Source organism: Typha latifolia, chromosome 9 (genome assembly GCF_019914945.1).
Source record: "Typha latifolia isolate L0001 chromosome 9, TyphaL0001v2, whole genome shotgun sequence".
Taxonomy (NCBI): Eukaryota; Viridiplantae; Streptophyta; class Magnoliopsida; order Poales; family Typhaceae; genus Typha; species Typha latifolia.
The window spans coordinates 436,646-461,093 of NC_133094.1; the positions used below are offsets into that span (position 1 = coordinate 436,646).

Below are 24,448 nucleotides of genomic sequence, written 5' to 3' on the forward strand. Positions count from 1 at the left end.
GATACTTGACCACAAGATTAATGACAATTACTAAATCTGCTCAACTATTATTCACGACATATGCTTAAAGAAAATTCAACCAAGAACATTTCTCACATGTGTGCAATATTGGCAAACCAAGTAACTGAATTTATGTATAATTGATCTGGCTTACAAGTAATATAGTTTATTTTAACAGGGAATACACAAATAGCAACTATTACTTCCATCAAAGTACTCTCCAAGTCCTGTACTGCTCTGTGAACATATATCTGTGGGGCATGCAGAATAATATCAAGAAAATAAATAAGTGCAAGAAAAATCAGCAATAATGCCAACTAAAATTTTCAGACACCAGAAGGAAGCTCACAGTAGGATTTCTTAGAAGCAGCATTCCTCCAGTATGCAACAGCAGCAAAGAGCAGCTGCACTGCAACATCAAAAAGAAGATGATACATTTCATTAACCAATGAGAGATTATGAACCCAAAATATTGATGAGGAAGATAACCAGACACTAGATGAAAAGCAAAATAGTTATCTTCAGAAAACAAGACGATCTTGTGATGTGACCATATTTAAGTTGATGATTCTCTATCTAAACAGTAAAGAAAGAGAAAAGTTTGGCACTTATTATGTGGATAAGGAAGTGGAGTGGCTTTTATTTTTGGCGACTATAGTTTCTTGTTATATCCTCTTAATCACAACGACCGACTGATTTTAGCGCATCACTTAAGTCTAATTGGAATTAAATAAGAAAATGAAGAGCAGATACAGTTGGTCTCGTGGCTTGATCTGTGCTAATTGAGGATCAAAGTTCATCACCCAAGCCTTTCTGACCATGATGTTGAGAAGTTCAAATGGAAATTCAATGAGATTTTAGGGCCAGTGCCAATTTTCGAAGACAGCCTGAAATATTCTCATTCCTGAGCAAAGAAAATTAAGAATAAGAGCAGATTTGCCAGGAAACTCCGCAGGCAAGTCTCTAGCAAACCTATGAAAGATAATCTATATATCGAAAAGATCAAGAAGAAGGGGGGAAAAGGTTACTTCTTTCTTTAGAGACTAGGGAGAACTTAAATAAAGCCAAAATGCCAAACAAAATTTACTTTCTGTAGATCATAATCCAAATTAGCAGCAATCCAACAGATTATGAGAAGAGGTAAAGTGCTGTGAGATGTAAAGCCTAGAATTGCTTGAATAGATCATTATAAACAATATCTGCAGTAATTTGCATCGCATCACATATTTTGGGGCAGGTAAAAGAGGAAGAGAGAATCATTGTAAGTCAGTAACGTGAAATACTATAATTTAACACTCTCGGTTTCATCATCACAAATTCACAAAGAGTTCTTACGACGAATTTGCTGCTCTTTCTAATGGAATCAATCAATTATATTATCCACCACAAGATCTAACCTTGTCTAATCCAGGAAAACTGAAAACCCCATTTTTGCCACCACAAGTTCTTGTAAATTGAAAAGAGAGATGCTATAAAACCCACTAGAAAGCCTCAAAAGATACAACAAAAGTGAAGCAAATAAGAGATGCATACCATCCTCGTAAGAATGAGAAGCAGGAGTCACCGCCATGGCTGTGGTCGTGGCTGTGGCTGTGGTAGTAGACATGCGATTGAGGTGGAGGTGGAGGAGGAGGGAAACCCTGAGAGAAATAGCCCTGGTAACCATGAGGAGGGGGTGGGGAGTATCCTCCTCCCTGATGATGCGGCGGAGGAGGAGGGTAAAGAGGAGGAGCAGAAGCCCCATACGGCGGAGGTGGAGGTGGGTAAGGCGGTGAATACCCTGCAACAACTCAATATCGATCCCCAAAAAAATATGAAACAATTAGCAAGAATTCACCTTGGAAAAAGAGGGAATTTTGAGGAAAGGAGGAGTCTTTTACCTGGTGGCGGGTAGGGTTCTTGAGGAGGGAATTGCTGGTAACTCATTGCCTTCTTCTTCTTCTTCCTCCTCCTCCTCCTTGTGATCGTAGAAATGGCGAAATTATAAGCCTTTGGATCTGGAGATTTTTTTTTTTTTTACTCTCTCCTCTCTGTTGACCCTTCTGCAAATATCCAGCTGTCTTCTAATCTTTCTCTGGATAAATTGGGAATACGAGGGATCTAATGGAAGGTTGTGATCAATTATTAGGATTAGAATTTCTTATGAGATTTTAATATATCTTATTATGGATTTATAATGAAATTTTAGGGTTTTATTCAACCGAAATAATAAAAGCTCAAACGTCACACATAAATAATTAAAAATAATAATTTAAATCGCTACATCTGCATAAAAAAATTAGCTTCCGATTCTACTGAGCTCCCGCCTCCCGGTGATATCTCATTAACTTTTTTTTGATACAATTTATAAAAGTTAAAGTACATAAATATTATTAAAAAAAATTCTTTTCCTCGGATGCAAATATAGTACACGATAAGGACTAATAATTCGTGTGATAATAAAGCTTGATAAGCATTAGCCTAGTCGTCCTTGTTCCTAGTCAGATTTGGACTTGTGTCCGAGTCCAAACATATGGGCCTCTGGATTTATCTGATCCTTTGTATTGTATTTGGAGAGGAGGGTTAATTTTATTACAGGGTTTGTCAAAATTTCGTTGATTAATTAGACCACCTAATCAATTTTATGTATACTTGAACACTTACAGTAGAGCTTTCAAGCATGAGAGGGAATAGATTTTAGGATAAATTATAATTGTAATTATGCTTAAATTTACTTTATCTTTCTTAGTTCCATTTATATCACCCTACCTCTATATTTAATCCAAAACTATTATTTTTTTATCATATTTAATCAAATACGTATTGAATTTAAAAAAATATATATATATATTTATCATATTTTTATTATTTTAAATTTTATTAATATTTTTTTAGATGTATTAGAAAATTTATTCAATCTTCTACAACTTTATTTAAAAAAATAATTATTTTAATTGAATATAACTATAAGAAGATAAAGTGACACAAATAAAATGATAAGGAGACAAAATAATTTTAGACCTAACCATTGCGTATAAAATATAATTTTCCTTGGATTTTATTAGCTTCAAGAGGACATAGGCAAGCCATCCTTGGCTATCAAAGAGAAACTCTTTAATCTCTACGTAAGACCTCTTTTTTTGTAAAAAAAAAAGAACTCTTTTTGCTGTTGAGATGGAGTGGTGTTGCCTTGGCAGTTAATAGTGTGGCAAGGAATTAGACAGGATTCAATCTGCTCTGCATACTCTCTTCATCCACATCAATTTGCCTCGTCCATAGCTTTTTCCTGTCTCTATCTTTTTATTAGTGAAGTGCATATATTCTCTCATGAATTCTCCTGAGGTCAAAGAGTTTTGTTGTTCCATTGTGGAACCACTAATTTCTCTTTGGTTTAACACAACACGTCATCTGCTTCTAATAAGAGAAGACAGTGATCAAGTTGCAAGATGCCTTGCTTTTAGAAGATCACAGCAAAGGAGATTCCATGACCTTTTTTCTTTTCTTTTTTTTCTCACCTTTTCCTCTCATTCTTTGTGGTAGATTTTATTCCATAACAACGTCAACTGAAATCCTCAATTGTCATCATGATAAAGTCAATGGCATTCACCACTAACTAAAGGTTTTGGGTTCCCTCCAAATTGGATATTTGACTTGTGCCTAGCAAGCATTGAAATTTTGGCTTTCAGGTGATAGTAAAGCATTTCGAAAATAATGCGAAACTTCTTCGGCTAAAAAGGAGTGAGTTTTATCTCCAATGCATCTTTCCATTGCCGTCATGGTCCTTGTCAGAATTCAGAGGAGAAAAAATAGGAAATCAAGTGTCCCATGTACATTTGTGGAAGCATATTCAAAAGATTGGTAGTCATTTAATCTTTTGGTGGTGATTTAAGTGGACTCCATGGATGTTATTAGTACCTAGATTTTAGTTTGGATTTTAGATTTGAATATGAACTTAAAGTTAAGTTTCATTTTCTCTGCTTTTACAGTAAGATTCCATAAAATGTGTCATGAAAATGAGCTATACCGACGTAGTCTGGCCATTAGTTTTCCTCTTTTGGAATGAATTGAGGCCATTGACCTTATTCTATATAAGATGCTCAAATAACAGAGAATCAGAAAAAATTTCACTCTCTTTATGCTCCAAGAACGAACCATTCGATTTCGATGCCAGTCAGTGGCAAAGCTTTTGTTCTCTAACATGCATGCATTTGACTTTGTAAAGGATATAGGTGTTTCTCCATTCAGATTATTGTATTGAAACCATCATGTATAAATATCTTTATAAAGTTTACGGATAGGTAGATTCAGAAACTGAAATGTAGAAGGATGAACAACGATGAACCGTAATCTGGCTAGACCAACTACAACAAGAATATGAAGCCATTCAGATTAATCTGAAAGTGAACTTATTCACCTATGTCATTCTCTCTAGGTGATCAAGCTAATAGTTTATGATCCATCAACAACACAGACTGAGTTCTGCTTTCGCTCTGAATGCTAGGATAGTTGTTCAACCTTGATTTTCTTTTATTAAAATGAATCCTTGCATAATACTTCCATTACAATAGGAAATCTGTCAATAAAAAAGTTACAAGTAAGTACAGATAAATGCGTTTCTTGCTAGAATCTAGGATTGATGAGCTGCCAACTCAATAGAGACAGCAATCAGATTAACCACGTCATGCCATCATGGCCAACTAAGAGAGCTGCTTACAATCTTCATGAAGCTGCAAAGTAACAAATTCCTTCTGCCTATTGAAACACCAAAACATGAACACATGACAGAATGATCTCGAAATTTAGTATCGATTGCGAAGCCCATTTCCCGAGCTATTGTTGTTTGTTCTGCACCTAGAAGCATCACGAGAATCATTAAAAGCTTTAATTTGTCAAGCATTCATTTAATTTACCTTTTATATACCTGCATTCCTGTAGAAGTGTGAAAACCTTATGATCAAGCTCACTTGGTATTAAAGAAGAGATGCACGTCTAGCATGGAAGATAAGAAGCAGTCAGATTAGCCAAGGAGACTGCCAATAAAGCCACAAAGAGCTTTCGAGATACTCGAAACCTCCTTGAGGTTACCGGCAAGTCATCCTTGGCTACCTAAGATAGACTCTTATCACCATGTAAGACTTCTCTTCTGCTGTGGTTAGCTCCTTGATTTGCTTGCATTGAGTTCTTAGGCATGAATTTATAGATGTGGAAAGGAAAGATTTGAGATCTGGCTTTAATACAGAATATATTCTTGGCATGCTATTGTGCTGTTGCTCATATCAACCTCAAAACCTACTTGCCTAGTTGCATTCTTACCATCTTACTGATATTTTTTTTTTTGAGCTGGTGAACAAGCATAACCCCTAAAAGGTCTCTCAGGAACAGTGGGTCACATAATTTAGAAGAATAGAAGATTTCTTTTGCTTTTGCTATTATTAGAAATTTCCCATTTAGGCATGAATGGAGGTTATTGACCTTGTATACAAAGTAAGATGCTCACATAGCATATGATCAAAGAATCTTCATAGCAACATGGCTACATGACAAAGATTATAGTGCATTTCTCACCCTCTTTAATTCTTTATGCTCGAAGAATGCATAATTCCATACCAAGATCATAACAGTTTCTCCCCAGATGGTGGTCAGTGGGAAAAAGATTTGGTTCTCTGAAAGGGATTTAACTTTCGTAGATATCTACAGCATTTTGGCGTTTACAACAACAACACTGTGGCGCAATATGCCTAAATATTTCTTGAAAGTGAAAGGAGAAATCAGTACACAGACATGCAAAGCCAAAGTCTACACAGGACTTCATGCACAACCTTGAACAATTAAAGCAAACAAATATTTTGTTGAATGTGTTTCCCAATTACAGGAAAGTTCATGAAAGATGAACTGAACTGAGGGCAACAAATCGCCGTCTGTTGCAGACTTGGCATTGTAACAAACACCATACAACAAATATAGTTCTAATAATTAATAGGAGATAAGGTTTCCAAGTATTAATCATTTGGAGAGCAACAATTGAATCTAAGCAGCCTTTTCAGCTAACGGATGGGGATTTCTCATGATGAGGTGCTGCAGAATTGTTGCTATAGCAGTTCTTCACATTGAAGAACTGACGGACGGCGCTGGGTGCCTTTGATAGAGCTAGGATTCTCTTCCCTTTTTCCTTCTTGAGTGGCTTGAATCCTGACTCCTGTGTCTAAAGAAGAAGAAGAACAAAGACTATTTAGTTCTAATTTAGTTAGCCCATTAGATGACTCACTTGAGAAAATTATAATTCTTGTCCTTTAAGAAGAAAGCATACCTCACTTGAATCTGGTGATTCAGTGCTCTCCTCTGTTTCATGTGCCTTGTCTTTAATTTCATTAAGTTTCTCTGCATTCATTTGCATGTAATCAAGTGGATTATTTAAGAACTTGTGAGCATTAATGAGAAAACAAATCCTCATGCACAAGGCTTACATCACTCGTTAAATCATAAGACAGTATCAGAATGCAATTAACAGTGCATATTTGCCATGGTATAATGCTATGAAACAAGACACTTCTTGCAAATAACCACCTGTCTTTAACAATATTGCAAAAGCCTCCTCATTTTTACTTGTTAGCAAGCGGAGAAGGTGTTTTTAGTAAGAAAGTTCTTTAGTATTCTGTTGCAAATATACCTGGAGAAAGAGGGGACTCAACTTGCAAATATTAAAAAGAGAGAGACCTTTTTTGCATGAAGTTCAACATGCACGTGTTTATTTGCGAAAAAGAACACCGAATAACGGGATACGAACGTACCTTTTCCTTGGAAACCCATTGATTTCACCGAGTCATCGTCCGAGTCGTGAACCGCTTCCAAGTAGTAGAACCTAAGACTCGGCGATCCCGGATTCTCCAATGCCTCCTCCTCCTCTTTCTCCTCTTCCTCCTTCGTCTCCTCCTCCTCCTCCTCTTTCTCCTTTATCTCCTCCTCCTCCTCTTCTTTCTCCTTTATCTCTTCCTCCGATCCGATGGTCTCTTCCTTCTTCTTCTCCTCCTCCTCCTCCTCCTCCACCTCCTCCAGCACCGCCTCTTCGGGCTCCGGCGCCACCGCCGCTGCCTTCATCTTCATTGTCCTGGACGAGCTTCCACCGTCCACGTCAGCGTCTGTTTCCTCGGAGCGGAGGAGCTCGGTGGTCGAGACGATGCTGTACCTCCTCGACCTCCGCCTCCGCCGCCGCTTCACCTCCTCGATCCTCCTCCGGATCGGCCGCAGCCCGGGGGTGAGCTGCCCGTCCGCCTCCATCTTCGACGCCCCGCACCCCATCCGGAAGAGACGGGGTCCGGTGATCCTTCCCTTGGGGTTATCGCGAGGCCAGAGAAGCGATCAAGAGAGACGGGAAGAACGAGGAATGTATTTGGAAGGAACGGATTAAGGGTAGGGCTTAGAGGCCGAAGGGGCGGCGGAGAGGGTTTCCCGGGGGGAAACAGTTCCATTATTGGGAAGAAGGGATCTCAACCGTCGAACGTCCAACCGTTCGATTGGAGATAGGATGAAGATCGTATGCATAAACTAAATGCTGGAATTTCCTGCGCTGGATACCTTGCTACATTTTATTCGCCGTTGCCTTTCTAGCCACTGAATACGTGGGTTGCAGCGAATTCCTACGCCCTGGAATGGAGATGGCCTGCCGTCTTCTAGATGGTGCCGGAATTAGAGCCCTTGTGGTTGCGGCAGCCGCTATACTCCAGCTCTGACAGGTGGGGCCAACCGCCGAACTGGCTGATATGCTGACGTGTCCTCGAGCGAGTGGAGGACAGATGGGACCAGGTAATAACCCAGGCTGTATTTGTTTGCGTTTCCTTCTTTTCGATTCCGTTTCTTTTGGTAGCTTGTGTAATTAGGGGCTGAAAGTGGTTGGATAATATCCGATTTGGCTCCGGTTTCATACCAATCTTTCCACAGACGGTTAAATTAGTTGTCCTTCTTCAATCCCTTTGAAGTCTTATCCATATAGGAATAAAGGGGCTAAGAAAATTTATGACAAATATTGAAATTAAAATATAAAAATAGAACCCAATATTGGCGAAGACTTTTGACAACGTTCAAGTAATGGCAACCCCGACCTTATGTTCCAATCAAAATTCAATGCAATACTTTGACAAAGCCATCTCCCTCTCTTAGCCGCATTGGTTGAAATTTTGTATTAAAATTCTCATAATTGCCTTAGCTATTCATAGATTGTTCTAAGCATAAGAAAATTAGCCACACATGACTCTTGTGTAGTTTGAATAGTCCTAGTTATACAATTATTTTAGTGTAGCCAGTGACCTAAAGTTGCAATCTAGTTGTAGGTGTTTCAATGTAAGTCAATTATTGTATGCTAGACATTAGGTATGTAATTATTAATTATATCTCGATCCCTTAGCTAACTATTTCAATGTATCACTAAATCCTTCCCGTCAATAATTCATTAGCAATTTTAATATATAAATAATTTTAAAAAATTGACGAACTTATATCTTTTTGTTTCTAGTAGCATTTATGATAACTTTTCTAAATATTAAATTTTAAATTGATCTTCTCTATTCTCTTTAAAATCTAGTTCTAATAAGAAAAGGGAAGAGAAAACAAAAACATTTTTATCCATCTAATTAGTCAGTTAATATTTTAATATTTTTAACAGAATTTTAATAGAGGGAGTTTAGAAATATAATTATATTATGCAATAATTTAGAGGTACATGTCTCCATTTTTTGTGAAGGGGGGTGGTGAATGTCACACGTAGTGATAGTTGAGAGGTTAAAAAATATAATTAATCCTTTGGAAAATAGAAATTTTGATTATTCTTTCAATTGGAATGCAGATTAGTTCAGTAGAGGGATCGGTCTCACACTAGTAGTGGGGGCCACCACCTGTTTCGAGTTCTTTTTCCCGGTCCGGTCCTATTTGCCGTCATTTACTCTGTAATAGTCTGCCACGTGTCGCAGCTCAACCAAAACCCCCAAAAATTTTCCATAACTCTCTCTCTCTCTCTCGCTCTCTCTCTCTTTCTCTCCTTCCTCTCTGTACAATCTTTCTCTTGTCGGAGAACCAAAAGCGAAGGGGAGCTCGAGCGCCATTGGCGGCGGAGGAGATTGGCGGCGCTGAGGGCTAGATCTGATGCCGCTCCGTGGAGCTGCGGCGGGGATGTAGTGGTTTGAGGGGGTGCAAGCCGTCAGAGAGATCTCATCGCCTTCTATATTTTCTAGGGTTCCGGCGGAAGAAGAAGGTGGAGGAGGAGAGAGCTCGAAGGCAAATAATGTACGGGGTCCCAAATCCTCGGGGTTCGGGTGCAGCCGCCGATGGTGCGGCGGACGCCGAGGGACCTAGGTTTTACGAGGTCTGGAAGGGAAGCAACGTAAGTCTCTCTATCTCTCTCGCTATCTGGGTCTAGATCCGTATGTGTTTCTCTTTTTAGATGCGGGATTTTAGGGGTTTTGTAGTTCCTTTTCCTTCTGGAGGCTGGGTTTCGGTTTTGAGATCTGAGCTACAGTGGAGGGAAGGATAAGATTTAACTTTTTGATGTTCTTATTTGTCCAACTGGAGTTCGGTGCAGAGATAGTTATGCTTTAATTTGCTCACTTGCAATGGGTCTATTACTTTTAGCAATTGATTTAATTTTTGGCCATCGACAAAGAAGAGCATGTCATTGTCTATTATTTGTTGGAAGGATACAGAGATAAATTATCTGTTAAACTTTTTCCCCTTTTTTCACCTTACTTGTGGATCAACTATCTTCGTGCAACCATTATACAATATTTATCTGAGTAGTTCATGGCAGTTTTAATCATGAAAGAAAGTCCATCCTATACCAAGATCGAACTGAGGAGGAGAAAATGGTTTTGGTTACTAAATTATTTTAGCCGTTGAACTCATTTTGGGTGTAATTGAGTAATTCCCTTGACATGATTGTCGGGCTAGTTCGTTTACTTTATAATAAATTACATGAAGCTGAATGACTGATGGCCTTATTTTTATGAATTTGAACAAGGAATTTATCAGTAACATATTAATTATGCTCTTATAGGTATTTTTTCTGCAAGGGAGGTTTATATTTGGACCTGATGTGAGATCTTTGTTTCTCACCATTCTCCTGATTGTTGCACCAATATCAATTTTTTGCGTGTTCGTTGCCAGAAAACTTATGGATGATTTTTCTCATCGCTTGGGAATATCTATAATGGTAGTAGCAGTTGTGTTTACCTTATATGTGAGTATCACTTCTGCCCTAGACTTCTGTATTATTTCTTTACATTTACTTGCAACATGTCATGAAGCGTGATTTTGGGCAGCTTGATATGGCATTGATTAGTCTTGCATACCTGAGTTTGCATATGCTCTTATTTACAATGCAGTTATTTTTTTAATATAAGAAAACTTGACCTTTTATCTTTTTGTGTATTGATCAGGGATTATGACATAATTTAGTACTTATTGGGTTATAGGAATTCTAAAAGCTTGCAATTAGTCTACAATTTTTTTTCTTGTCTTAGTGTCCAACATTTTATTAAAGAACTATAAGATATGTGGTGCGTACTGTGATTACAGCTATTAATGAAATTACTATCACCTTATGTTGTGCAAAATGCAGCTAAATGAAATATACTCCCTTATCAAGTTTGAGTTTCTAGTGACTTCTTATATCTAGCACATGTTATGACATCCAATGTTTTAACCTTGTCTTTTATGTTAATTTAATGTTTGTTCCTTCTTTGCCCAGGATTTGACTCTTCTGCTTCTCACATCTGGGAGAGATCCCGGGATTATACCTCGTAATAAACATCCTCCAGAACCTGAAGTAGGTGATGGGAATACTGAAGCTGGAGGTAGTCATACTCCACAGTTACGCATACCTCGAATAAAGGATGTCACTGTCAATGGGATAACTGTGAAGATAAAATATTGTGATACTTGCATGCTCTACCGACCTCCTCGCTGCTCCCACTGCTCTATTTGCAATAATTGTGTTGAACGTTTTGATCACCACTGCCCATGGGTTGGACAATGCATAGGACTTGTAAGTTTGAGAATTGATGAACAAAGATACTTGTTACTGTTTTTTGTTTAAGCTATGGCTGTCATGATCTGAGCTAATAGGAATATTGAATTTTGGCAGCCTTGTGTTGGGATAAAGGATTAAAGAAACCGAGCAACTGCAGCTCTGCTTATATGCTGAGGCTCGGCTAGTTTAAGATTTGAATAGGAATTTAGGAAAAAATTTTAACTTGTGGAGTTAATAATGTTTATGAATCACCTATTTTAAGGTTGTCTCTTTAGTTTGCTTCAGCCCACACTGCTTATGGGTAACCTCATTCATTCTCTTCCTTAACTGACAAATTATACATTATGGAGCTGAATGAATTACTGGTTGTAAAAGGAGTTGCTCATATAGCAGCTAAGCTTCCATTTTCAGATGTGCTCACTCATTAACATATTCAGCAATATTCTCATTGTATTACTGTACTAGAAACATTCTTATGCTTGATTTTTTGATGCAGCGGAATTACCGTTTCTTTTATATGTTTGTCTTCTCAACAACACTTCTCTGCATCTATGTTTTTGGATTCTGCTGGGTGTATATAATAAGGATCAAGAATGCTGAGCAGACAACAATCTGGAAAGCAATGACCAAGACTCCTGCTTCCATAGTTCTAATAATCTACACTTTCATCTCAGTGTGGTTTGTTGGTGGTCTATCGGTCTTCCACCTATATCTTATGAGCACCAACCAGGTATTTACTGCATTTTCTGATCCTGCTCAAAGAACTTTTGAGGGAACATATTGATTTCTAATCGATTGCTCTCTTCCTCTGCCAGACAACTTATGAGAATTTCAGGTATCGGTATGATCGGCGTGCCAACCCCTACAATAAAGGAGTTGTGGAGAACTTCAAGGAGATCTTTTTCACACAAATCTCTCCTTCCAAAAACAAATTCCGGGCGAGGGTTCCACGGGAACAGGGATTACAACCACGCACAGTAGGTGGTGGTTTTATGAGTCCAAACATGGGGAGAGCTGTTGGAGATCTCGAAATGGGGAGGAAGCCTGTGGCGTGGGATGAAGCAAGGGCAGCGACAGACATAAATGATCTAGAAGCAGGCTTGGGCAGCATGTTGGATGAGAAGGATCACAGGACTGGCGAAGCATCCCCAGATTTAGGGAGGGGCCCGCTCCCACCAGAGGGCTTGGAAAATCGGGCACAACTGCACCCTAGGAGATCCAGTTGGGGTCGGAGAAGTGGGAGCTGGGAGATGTCACCTGAAGTTCTGGCCCTGGCAGCTGGAGCTGGGGAGTCAAATCAGCTGGGTATTGGCGGTGATTCTGTTAGTGGAGGGCATCGGTGAACTCTGTTTGATTTCAAGCATGCACAGCTAGAAAATGTGAGATGCTTCTAATTGTTATTTCTGTTTCTAGTCTGGGAGCAGGATTGGTAGTCATTTTACTTCAAATTTCACGATGATTTTGCTATTTTATTCTCTTCCTTAAATGGTTTTCGTTTCTGGAGTGTTTTGTTTTTCACTTTCAAGGACTTGGGTTATGTGGTCTCAACTTTAGTTTGATGTTGATGTTGTATATATTGTTGATGCTGTAACTCGGAAATATTAATTTGCTTGCTTTTTGGAACATGATGCTTAGATTTGGCCTTGAATATCCGAGGGGTGAGGGTGATAGAAGATAAGCTTTGTTGGCTGCATTTGATTTGAGAAAGATTTGTTTTGTTGCTGGATTAATTGCTCTGTATCAGAAGCAAATAACGAATGAGAATTGTGTATTGGGACATCAGATCTTCAGATTTATTTTGTCCCTAAGTTTTGATAATAAGGATTTTATGAGATTTATAGAAATTGTGAAGTACCAACTACTGAATCACTTTTGATATGGTTTTAGGAGGTACTGATTTTGATTCTCTAGATTAGCTGCTTGAAAAGACATTCAAATGGGAATATTTTTTCTTTTCTTTTTCTTTGGATGGCATCCAAGCGATCACCATAAAAGTGAAGTTTGCATCCTGTGGGTGTTTTAAGATGGATAAAATGATGCCCACATTACTAGTACATGCCATATATGGGTAGCACAATCTGAATAAGCAACCAATTTTGTTGCACCCCCTAATGCTACTCAGAATCATTCCCACAAGTGAGCTCCAGAAAAACTTTTGACAGCTGGTTTCATGGGATCATCAACTTGCTGCATGATCCTTGCCACGTGTGGCCACGTCATTGCCCCAGTTCATATTTGGAGTCCAGCTCAACATTGTACAGTTGTAGTAGGAATTTAGGCAATGTGGCTCTTGTATGCATTGTAAGACAGAAAGTATAGTTAATTTAGGAAAAGTAAATGTACGCTATCTTACTCTATTTTATAGCTTAATTCCATAAAATTTTGTGAATTAGAACTATACAGAATATCCTCAAAGTGCAGGCCCTCCATAAGTGTCTCATTTAGTTTGTAATAAGAGATGAGAACTAAAACAATTGTTAAAGGTGTTCTAGATGATGCACTAAGCTTTTTCTTCTCCACTAAATAATCAAAACAAAAAAGTTCAAGTAAAAGAACAAAGATCCTGCAGCAAGTTGCATTTAGTTGATGAATGGAAGATCAGACAACATCCTTGAAGATTCCTAAAGTAACCCCCTAGAATGTCAAGTTTGAGCTGGACAATAAAAAAGGGCTTCATGTACGCATGAGCTAGGTTGGAACCCAATAGACTTAGAGCAACAATTCTTCTTCAAGAAATAAAGGGCTTTACATTCTAAGTGGACACAATATTATTCTTTATCCCTCACTCTCAAACTTCCACAACCAAAGATGGAGATGAAGGTGGAAATAAAGAACAGAGCACCATTGTGTTGTTTGAAAGGTAATGTAAGTGGTACAGTAAATAGTATTCCATAATATGTGCCTTGAGAATGATGAACAGACAAACAAAAAAGAGGAATAGTTAAAAAAAGAAGAAGAAATGAGATGATAACACATAATTTAACAAAGAACCTTATATTAAATATGGTACTTTGCTTATTATTTCCTCAATGAGGATAAATACAAGCTGGAATCTTTGTCCCTCTTTAACTAGAAAATTTATTTCTTCTAGGAGAATTATGAGAACAATGATAGAGATGGAAGGAATTAATGGCAAATTTGTGTGCTCCAGTTGTAGATAATTTTGGAATTAGTCGCCACATTTTTTGCTCATGATGCAAAAAATAAAACAAAATGAAAGAAAAAGAGAAAGAAATTAGCAATGTGAAAAAATTATGCACATAATGATCAGGATGTACCAAGAATCTTCCTATCCGTGAAAACAATACATGGACAAAGGTTAACTTCTATTAGTATCTTTCTATCTTGTGCCTACGTAGGAATAAGGAAAGTTTCTTCCTTGAGTGGAGCTCGTTAAATTCGCATTACATAGGGGGACTATACGCAAGAAATTAATTTCATGATCACCAGCACATTCTCAATACTATGAAGACTTAATGGATAACTAAGTGGTTGACAACTACATTAGCTTGATTGTTAACAACTCTTATCATCTATAATTTTGAGAAATAATCGAGTGGGATCACCCATAATACCAGCTATACCAAATCTCTTATCTCATCTTTTTCTGAACAAAATACCAAATTAAACTAATAAGTTGAAGGCTAGCTTTCAGGCTCAACAACCAAACAGTAGACCAAATAGGAAGATGTGAGAAGGAAGATAACAAGCATTTAATCTCGTTGCTTTTAAACCCCAAATTTCCTTTAGTAACTGCTTTGCATATCGCTTCAAGCACAAGAAAGTTATATATCCTCAAGGGTAACTGCCAAATTAAGACAACTCTTCCAAAATCCTTAGTTAAGCCTATAGCAATTAGTTGTAGAATTATATACACAGTTCGTTTCTGGAGCAATGCCCGAAATATCTTCTCTATATGATTAGTGCAAGATACTGCCATATTGTTTAGAGAAAGGCAATAACTTGGTGGACCTCTTACTTTCCTTTTTAACTCAATAATAGTAACAAGAGTAGTAAGAGAGAGAGAAGAAATCAGCAGTCTTGTCTATATAATGTTTTCAAAAAAATTTAGAAAAATCATTAATTGAAGGCAAGAAGTTTGAATTTGGTCAGGAGTAAAAAAAATCCTCCTCATCATAAATAAAAATATTATTTAAGATTTGAAGTATGTTCACACAAATCTTGCTCTAATCAATTCTTTAGGTTGATATAACAGTGGTCGAGACACCTAATTCTTAGTTAGGAGGCCACAAGATTGACTCCATTAGTAAAAATTTTATAGCTTCAAGAAATTACTATTAATAATTTTTTAGAGGATTTATTTTTATTTTTTATTAATTACGAGCCCGCAGGCGATAATTTAGTTAACTGAGCAAGCCTCACCCGATAAATAGACCGGACATCCAGGATACCATTTTCAAAATATTAATTATAACGAGTCTAAACCATACCTATATAATTTTTTTAATAAAAAGTTATTAAATACCAACTCTAATATGTCTGCGAAGGAAATGAATGCTTCCATCATAAGTCGGTAACACTCACGGTGGCTTAGTTTTTGGAGGAATATTTGGATAAAGGCAGTTAAAAAGTCAAGATAAAGTTGGTCATTAAGTATGAGGTGGTGTGCTTCGTTGCGAGTAGAAACGGCTAAGGAAAACATATGTGTGTTTGGCAAGGGTCTCACGTGAAATCAACCCCTCTTCTCTATTTACACCAAGGAGAAGGCTCTTCTCTTTCGTGTAACGCATGCGCATGCATGCCACATCTCACAACAAAGGAAAACTAAATCGAATAATATTATTAAATACTAACTATACAATTCCTCCATATATATATATATATAAATATATATATAATCTTGTTAACTTTTCGTTTATATATGATGTCCTGATTCTATTTTTAGTTGGGTGTCGATCGAAGTGATCAAATATTCCAAGCACTCAGTGAGACAAGATATATAAAAGAGGCAACGCCTGGCCTTCAACTCTCCTATATAATGGACCTTCTCCTAAGCTCAAGTGGCCACATATATGCTACCAACTTTGAGAGGGGAGAGAGAGAGAGGGAGTAGGGAGTAGGGTTCTCTTTCCTTCTTTAAAGAGGAAGAGGAGAAGAAAACCCTAGCTCTTGCTTCCCTCTTGGGCTAGCTTCTTACTTTGTGTTGGATTAGAAGTGATCATGGCAGGCTTATCTATGCACCACCCTTTGGCCTTCATCTTTGGTGTCCTAGGTACATAGAGTGATCACTGTGCATGAGAGAGCTTAATTTTAGAGTTTGGAAACTTCACCTTTTCATCCAAGGATGGTGTTGATTCACTTTGATATGCTTTTCTTTTAGATAGAAGTTTTTGGCAAAGAAGATGGTTCTCTCTTTTGAAGTATATAAATTTATAAGTTTGTATAATGCCTGCCAGTAGATAGTATGTAAATGACTTCAATCCTTTTCCTTTCACTATATTGAGAAACCAATCATTGCACATCGCTCTTGGATTAATTTCCTCTCTTTTTTTTTTCCCTTTGTTAAGTTTCTAGTAATTAATTCCATAACCTTCATTTTCTTGGCAAACTTTCATTTTCTTTTACTTTATATAGAGTTAGGAAAAACTAATCAAGTAGTGTAAGCAATCTATCAATTAGAAATAAAAATAAGGTAGAATTTTAATACAACCATTAGATGGATAACTATATATACATATTCTAAATTGAAACATTCTTTATTGGTGTATATTGATGATTGGTTTGATGACAACACACAGGTAACATCATCTCATTCATGGTGTACCTTGCTCCACTGTAAGACCTATCAAACTCTCTAGCTTCTTGTATGATTTCCTCTTGTTGTTAACTTGAACTACCTATTGATTGGGGCTTGTGTTGTTCATCACTGCAGTCCTACCTTCTACCGAGTGTACCGAAAGAAATCGACACAAGACTTCCAATCAGTGCCTTACATTGTTGCATTGTTCAGTGCAATGCTGTGGATCTACTACGCGCTCGTGAAAACTGATTCTGCCCTTCTGATCTCTATCAACTCGGTCGGTTGTTTCATCGAGACCATCTACATCATCATATATCTCATCTACTCCCCGCGAAAAGCTAGGGTATGTGAAGTTCTTGCAACTCATATTCAAAGAGTTAAGCTAAGGATTTTAGTCTAACTAGTCCATGGCTTTGGTTACAGATCACTACTTTGGCGTCTCTCTTCATTCTAAATGTGGTGGTATTCTCTCTTATCATCCTCTTCACGCTCCTCCTCGCAACTGGCTCAGATCGTGAGAAGATTCTTGGATGGATCTGCGTTGGCTTCTCTGTGTGCGTCTTCGCCGCTCCTTTGAGCATCATTGTAAGACTTTCTTTAATTTTCATGCAATCTCTCTCTAAGTAACAACGTAGTAATTAATTTTTAACTTCTACGTAAAATATTTTGATCCACAGAGGCTTGTGATTCGCACCAAGAGTGTGGAGTTCATGCCATTCTCGCTTTCCTTATTCCTCACAATAAGCGCCGTTGTCTGGTTCTTATACGGTCTATTCACAAAAGATTTATACGTCCAGGTACATATATATAGTTGGTGAATTAATCTAATATCTCGTTGCTAATTCTTCTAATTAGTCTAGTTAATATTTGTTCTTATGTCCATATCAGCTCCCAAATGTGCTAGGCTTCAGCTTTGGTGTCTTCCAGATGCTACTCTACTGGTGTTATAAGAACAAGAAGACCATTGTAGAGCCTATGCTGCCTGAGAACTTCATGGAGTTACCGACAAAAATCGCTGCGATCGTCGTTCTGAGCCCTGGACCGATCTTGGAGGTGTGTAAGATCGTCCACGGCGATGCGGAGATCCTTGGTGAAATAAGTGATGGAAAGGAAGAGAATAAGGCAGAGAAGGATAGCAAAGAGGATAAAGAGATGAATATAGTGTGAGACTACACTAATATATTCTGATGATTTATTCAGTTGGAGATCTAGTAATATCTTTTAAGAACAATGTCTAAGAAAGAAAGAGAGTGAGAGAGAGAGAGAGAGAGAGCTATCATCTACTTTCATTAATTAAGGTAGTAATGAGTGTGTTATTGAGCAAGCATGCATGTTATCTTCTATAACTAATGGAATAATAAATTTCCTTAATTATTGTTCCCTTATATTTGTCATCTCAAGTAGGATGTTTACTACGATTTAAGGAAACAAAAATTAAGGGTTAAATTGCAAAATAGTGAAGATATAGAATGTAAAGTGGAATAAGCATATAAAATAGGGTGTGAAGTGAAATTTTCTTTTTCCTTTTTCTCCTTAAAAAATAAAAATAACCAGGATAAAAGACGAGGATATTTTGGGAATAAAGAGTTATCGCTTTTTAATGTCCTCTCAGCCCTCAGGAACCGAATAGGAGTTGTTCCTTAAACCCCACGCGCGAACCCTGTGCTAATCCTTTTGCCTTCTCCAACTTCGAAGTTTTAATCTTCTCCGGTGAGAAGGGCAAGAAGGCCCGAATCCGAAGAGAAACCCTAAATTTTCGTTCCCCCTTTTGCTTTATATCACTAGAATCCGCGTGACAATTCATGGAACAATCCACCGAGACGTCGTCGTGCTCGGTTCGCGATTCGCACTAGCTAGTAAGATCAGTAGGAGACTTATTTATTTTCCCTTTTATGAGGAAATTTGATGATTTGCTTTTGTATTTCTATGAATCTTGTAGTATTCTGTAGTAATTAAGAGGTAAGAGGGATGAAATCTTTGTTGTACTTTGTCAAACTTGGTTATTTTTATTGTTCTTGAGATAACTTCAGATGCATTTGCCGTTAGATTCTTTAATTCCTGCAAGTGCTTCCTTCCTGGGTTTAGAAGGTTGTGAGTGAGGGATTTGATGCAGCAAGATCAAATATTTGTGCGCCTTTCATTGCTCTGTCATTAATCATTACCCATTATATATTGTTTAATATAGTTTCTTGAAGCACTTGTTCAGACACTCTTCCTTGTTTATGTAGAATTTTGTTACTCTTTGATATCCAGGACACTATTTGGTTACTTGAAAGGAAGCGTCAAGTTATTCTTAATCAGGATATTTCAACACTAAGCACAAGACATTGGTTTTTAAAAAGGAAAAGTTATTGGGGCCCCAAAAGGCATATCCCCGTAAAATTTACACAATATTCCAAGAAGGGTTCTTATAATTTGCTGATATTATTATCTAATTTGAGGTTTAACAAAGTAACGGCGGGTTTGTGAGTTTACCTATATGAAGTGAGGTTCAACATTTTTTTATTTTCAACAAATATACCATCTGGTTGTTTGTACTCTTATAATCCATTTGACAATGATAACTTACCTGACATGATTTATGGTCTTTCATTTAGGTCTATTCCCCTATTGACTTTGTGTATCGTGGTGCAAGAAACAATGAACGGGTCATTCAACGGGCAGATTTTAGTGGATAAGCTTGCTAAGCTCAATAATTCACAGCAGAGTATAGAGAGTATCCTTCCGTTGTAATATCAACTGTTATAGTGCATTTTTATAATGTTTATCAGGTACTTCATTTATCTGGATAATGTAATGCCAGCAATTGTCTAATTACATCTGTTCATAGTGGATGGGTTTTTCAGGTTTCTATCAAGATAACACATCTTCCTGGCTGATTGAACCCCATATACCTGACATGGTTACAAGGCTTGTAATTTACGACTATTTTCTTCTATCTCTTTAAGTAACTCCTATGATCAGGTTTCGATTTTTTGCAATACTCATAATAAGTTGTTTTGTGGGTTCTCATCTTTCTTGTAAACATAAATTATTAAAGCCTTAAAATGTTAAAAGACGACATACTTGAACTTTAATACTTTGTACATTTATCTCATCTATTTGATTGCTTATGTTTTTGTAGCATTATTTTACATTCCGTGTTCCTGATGTGACTTACTTAACAGTACTAAGCTTTATCACATTGGTGTATCTTCCATCGTAACAATGCTAAGCAAGTTGTGGAAACATGGGAGCGAGAATTTCATTGTGTTCCCAAGGATAAACGGGTATCTTTTCTATATCTCGCAAATGATATTTTGCAGAACAGTAGGCGAAAGGGTATGGAGTTTATCACAGAGTTTTGGCGGGTACTTCCTGATGCGCTTAGTGATGTACTCAAGAATGGGGATGAGTTTGGAAGGAATGCTGTAATGAGATTGGTACAATATCCTAGTTTTTACTTTTTACTTGCATCTTATATTGATACATTTATTTTATGGTAGTAAGACATGCCAATCTTTTTTATGACACATTTCATTGCTCAATCTGTTTGCTAGACAGCCACCATATATGATGATGAACCTTTGCATTGAGTCTTAGATGTGCTATTGGATTTTTTTAATTCAAACTTTCTGGAAGATAGTTTGACTTGTTCTCTACAAGAACAAAACATTCACTTTGCATGTTTATTGATATTCTTATTTGTCCATTTTGTCATTTTCTTACTCTTGGCTTATTCTAATAAGTGTTAATCCTTAAAACAGTGATAAGCAATATTTCTCATGGATTTAAGTCGTTCATATTTTCCTGATATACTAAACTATTATATCCTCAAGGTTTGCATATGGGAAGACCGTAAAGTTTTTGGTTCTCGTGGACAAATTCTTAAGGAGGAAATTTTAGGAAGGAATATGGAAAACACAAAGAGCGATGGGAAAAGCATATCTTACAAATTGGTAAGGAAACTTAATCGCAGTCGTGTCAGCATGAACACGAATCATGATGAAGTTCATTCTTATGAACATATGATCATATGCTCCAAAATCCTTACATGTTTAGTAGCTATAAAATCTAAATGTATTGATACTTTTTGCACTTTTCTGTTATATACAGAAGCAACCTGGTAGAGAACAGCTGGAGAAGCTTATTTCAAGTTTTGAGCATATTTATAGTGCTCCCCTGGACGAAGATACTTTATTTGAAAAATGTCAAGTTGCTATGAGCTATGTTGACAAGGTGGAAAATGAATATAGAAATAACCCTAATTTAGGTAAAAGCTGCATCTTTCCTTTGCTTCTAACTTGTAGTACGAAAATCTCGTTATGTTTATGTTAAGTATCTTATTTCTGATTTACTATATCATATCAATTTTATCTAATTAAAAACATAGATTGTTTATCTGAGTTTATACTTGTCGCCCCATGGTACCTAGCTATACATTTTGTTTTTGATTTTTTAGCATTGAAACTTATGCCACTGATTTCTGCTTGTTGACAATTGGTAGGAAATGACAGTGGATCGGTTATAGGAGAACTGCAAATGCAGCACAGCAGTCTAAGAGAAAGTATAGAACAGCTGAAATCCGCTGAATCATCTAGAACAAATCTGATATCCAATTTAAGGGTGGCACTTAATGAGCAGGTGAGTAACTTTGTTCACCTGAGGGCATGGAGTAGAAAATTATCTTTATATACTTATGATCTGGGAATGATTAATTTTCAGGAACTCAAATTCGAACAAATTCGGAATCAACTTCAGGTACTTTTTAAACACTCGAGCAAGCCTATCTTCTTTCAGTATATCTATGAAGGTAATAGTCAGACTTAAGAAAAATGAGATAAGTGAATAATAGGTGACTTCCAAAGTAATATTTTGGCATCATTGTTTTTTATAATAATATTAAACATATAGTTCAACTTTAATGTCTGCCTTTGAATTTTAACATATCTGCTAGTCTAAATGAAGATAAACTAGTAATAGTAGCTGTAGTAGTCAGCCTTAATAATCTTGATTTTGTCATTTGTTATTTCTATATATTTTTTGGTTTTAATTTTTAAATGTCCCAAATTATTGGGACTAAAGTTTGGCAACATCTTATCGGTAAGTTTTCCGTATTTTCTAGTTTTGGTGAAATAGGCATTCATATTAAATCTGCCTGGTTGTGGCTTCACAAGAAAATAATAAAAAGGAATAAGTCATGTACATGTTGTCTCTTTACCTTAGTACATTGTCAACTTCCTTTTCTGACTGATTTGTGTTCATGTTTCCTGAGTTCATGAAACACTGATTCCTCATGTTGGGATTATATTAACTTCGAGAAAGGAAAAAATCAACAGGAAACAAGGGCAGGGATCTTGGATGATTTTGTCTTAATTTTTTAAATTCAAGCTGGTCTCCAGGCTCAAAAGCTGATTTTCTCATTCTGATGTTTTCTTTTCTCATGGTCTCAAACTATTTCATAGGTGGCCCAATCGCGGTATAAACAAGCCGATATCATCTTCCAGAAGCTATTGAGCTACAATATGGAACAGTTGCCAGTTGATCAGATGCTTAAGGAGTCAGCTTCTGTAGTCTCCTCCAGTGCCTCTCCTGGCTTCGTCGTCGATCCCACTGTCTTTGCCAGAGAGAAAATTCCAGCAACTCAAGCCATGTACACAAGGGAGGGACCTGTTAATAACTATTCTTCTTCTTCCCGTGCAGAGGGAGACGACCGGAAGACAGCAGCTGCTGAGGTGGCAGCAAAGTTAGCAGCTTCTCCTTCATCGGCCCAGATGCTCAGCTATGTTCTTTCATCTCTGGCCTCCGAGGGTGCCATGAGCCAAACAGCGAAAGAAGAAAATCCTTCTGATAGTAAGAGGCCCAAGCTCGAAAATGTTGTGCCTTCTTATGTGCCACCACTCCCACCTCATTTTCCACATCCTGATATACTACAAAAGCCACCACCTCTGCAGCCACAATCATCATCCACGATGCAATCGAGCCCCTCTGTGCAGTCACCTTCCGAGCCCCCAACTTCATTGCCACAGACGTCTCCACCATCTAACACCATTCAGTTCATGCAGACCAGCGCAGGTTCTATGACAGGCGTGCCACATGGTTATGGATCAGCTCCTTTTACTCCTCAGCATAACTACCCGATGGTAGTCATGCCTCCATTTCCTGGTTCTCCCAATCAATTCCAGAATTTTCAGGTCAGAGAGGGTGGTTTTTTCAGCCAACCATCCTTTCCGGCGGCACCTCCTCCAATGACCAGGCAATGACAAACAGATTATTATCTGGAATGGCATCTAATTTCCTGCTGCTGAGACTACAATGCTGAGCTTTTGGAGAACTATCCGTGGACTTTGCATTACTGGAGGCATGGCACTGGTCTTACAAATTCTTGTATGCTTCTTATGGGTTATATATTCAGTCAGTCTCGTATAAATCTTTTGTATCCAAGAGTAATCTATTGATATTAGTTTAATCTCAGCACAATGAATGAAGTATACTCCGAATCTTCACAGGGGAAAAAAAAGGTATATTAGAACAAGCAGAATTATTGAGTTGCTGCAATTTTCTTATCATAATTAATGTGCTTCAGGCATGATTTTAATGAATTCCCCTGTGAATATTTGCTAGGTTTCCTTTAAAATATTTGATGGCTTTTGTTAAAGCTTTTTGGTTCTTCTTTAAATGTTTAGACTACTTTTATAGGTCAAGAAAACACAAATCTTATTTTTTTTTTCTACTCTGTCTCTATCCCATCTTTATCTCTTCAATGTCTATAGTCCTGTTCTAGTAATCATTCTTTAATATCCCCATCCATGGATGTGCGAGTGCTGTCCAATCCAATGATGTCCATTTAGAGGACTTCTTGGAGGTACATTATTGTGATAGAAGAACAAGATCTTAAATATTAGAATACACCAAGTGGACATTTTTTTCAGCTCAAAAGTTAACCAATGAGTACATTATTCGATCTTAGGTGAGTAGGGCTGATTGGTAGTTGTTTTGGAGCAGTACTATAATTGTGAATGGTACCAAAGAAAGGTCATCACTCATCAGCCTGTTGGATATAACAATGGCATGCCAAGTTTGGGTGGACATTAATAGTTGACTTGTTTCATCTACAACCCATATACTCCCCAAAAAAAAGAAGAGGGGGAAAAGTCTTTTAGATTCTTCTTGATGCAAATGAAGTGGTTTAATATTGCAGAAGCAGACGAGTGCAGTTTAGTTTGTCTCATCTCAAAGAAGACCCAACATTTAATCTGATGTGTCAAAATGTGATTGGTTCTCTATTGGATGAGTCATAGGAGACTGGAACTCGGATGGAAGTGACCAAAGCCGAGAGGCAAGACATCATCCTCTTCCCAAAATAAAAAATAGTTTGTTCTTTAATTTACTAATATTTTCATCAATCATGAAGCACTCGAGCTTATCACTGCGATCAAAATGGCCTTAATAGTAATAACACATGTAACGATGAGAAAAAGAAAAAAATTTGGACTGTAAGTATGCCAATAAAATTAATAACTCTAAAGAATAATCCCAATCAAGTTAAAAGCAAAGAGAATTTTAAATAAAATAAAAATTTTGTTTGTCCATCAATAGCTGTCATTCAAGTACTGTGACTGCATAAAATTCCTGCAGTCCTGGGCTTTACAAGATCCGGCATTGACAATGAGCAAGTGGTGCAACGTGTAATTAGCCTTCTCAACTCTTCTCCC

General features: G+C 37.3%; 5 protein-coding genes and 1 long non-coding RNA gene across 7 annotated transcripts; 3 read left to right on the forward strand and 3 right to left on the reverse strand.

The window, feature by feature from the left end:
• Positions 1-108: 108 nt before the first annotated feature.
• Positions 109-2,131, reverse strand: LOC140795003 (uncharacterized). Of its 2 annotated transcripts, none has more exons than XM_073147362.1 (4): positions 1,881-2,131; positions 1,534-1,780; positions 350-409; positions 109-251 (listed from the first exon to the last, which is right to left on the reverse strand). In XM_073147362.1, exons 2-4 carry the CDS (start codon positions 1,742-1,744, stop codon positions 172-174), a joined length of 351 nt encoding a protein of 116 aa, XP_073003463.1. In that variant the 5' UTR covers positions 1,745-1,780; positions 1,881-2,131; the 3' UTR covers positions 109-171. The 2 variants fall into 2 exon arrangements, with proteins under 2 accessions (XP_073003463.1, XP_073003464.1); XM_073147363.1 differs by having other exon boundaries at positions 1,534-1,789; positions 1,881-2,119.
• A 2,354-nt stretch (positions 2,132-4,485) lies between these two features.
• On the reverse strand, positions 4,486-5,119 carry LOC140795590 (uncharacterized). Its single transcript, XR_012110315.1, has 2 exons — positions 4,901-5,119; positions 4,486-4,830 (listed from the first exon to the last, which is right to left on the reverse strand). It is a non-coding gene; the product is annotated as an uncharacterized lncRNA (long non-coding RNA).
• An 821-nt stretch (positions 5,120-5,940) lies between these two features.
• Positions 5,941-7,500, reverse strand: LOC140795394 (uncharacterized). The gene is made up of 3 exons (XM_073147930.1): positions 6,768-7,500; positions 6,287-6,357; positions 5,941-6,181 (listed from the first exon to the last, which is right to left on the reverse strand). The coding sequence occupies exons 1-3, from the start codon at positions 7,273-7,275 to the stop codon at positions 6,020-6,022; spliced, it is 741 nt and encodes a 246-aa protein (XP_073004031.1). The 5' UTR covers positions 7,276-7,500; the 3' UTR covers positions 5,941-6,019.
• A 1,487-nt stretch (positions 7,501-8,987) lies between these two features.
• LOC140795316 (probable protein S-acyltransferase 7) lies at positions 8,988-12,618 on the forward strand. Its single transcript, XM_073147813.1, has 5 exons — positions 8,988-9,349; positions 10,019-10,201; positions 10,712-11,008; positions 11,490-11,723; positions 11,809-12,618. The coding sequence occupies exons 1-5, from the start codon at positions 9,251-9,253 to the stop codon at positions 12,334-12,336; spliced, it is 1,341 nt and encodes a 446-aa protein (XP_073003914.1). The 5' UTR covers positions 8,988-9,250; the 3' UTR covers positions 12,337-12,618.
• A 3,556-nt stretch (positions 12,619-16,174) lies between these two features.
• LOC140795017 (bidirectional sugar transporter SWEET14-like) lies at positions 16,175-17,921 on the forward strand. The gene is made up of 6 exons (XM_073147375.1): positions 16,175-16,226; positions 16,753-16,789; positions 16,887-17,097; positions 17,178-17,339; positions 17,432-17,551; positions 17,643-17,921. The coding sequence occupies exons 1-6, from the start codon at positions 16,175-16,177 to the stop codon at positions 17,919-17,921; spliced, it is 861 nt and encodes a 286-aa protein (XP_073003476.1).
• A 403-nt stretch (positions 17,922-18,324) lies between these two features.
• On the forward strand, positions 18,325-23,335 carry LOC140795711 (uncharacterized). The gene is made up of 8 exons (XM_073148437.1): positions 18,325-18,610; positions 19,352-19,470; positions 19,929-20,176; positions 20,573-20,692; positions 20,850-21,006; positions 21,241-21,377; positions 21,459-21,494; positions 22,199-23,335. The coding sequence occupies exons 2-8, from the start codon at positions 19,395-19,397 to the stop codon at positions 22,994-22,996; spliced, it is 1,572 nt and encodes a 523-aa protein (XP_073004538.1). The 5' UTR covers positions 18,325-18,610; positions 19,352-19,394; the 3' UTR covers positions 22,997-23,335.
• The last annotated feature ends 1,113 nt before the right edge of the window (positions 23,336-24,448 follow it).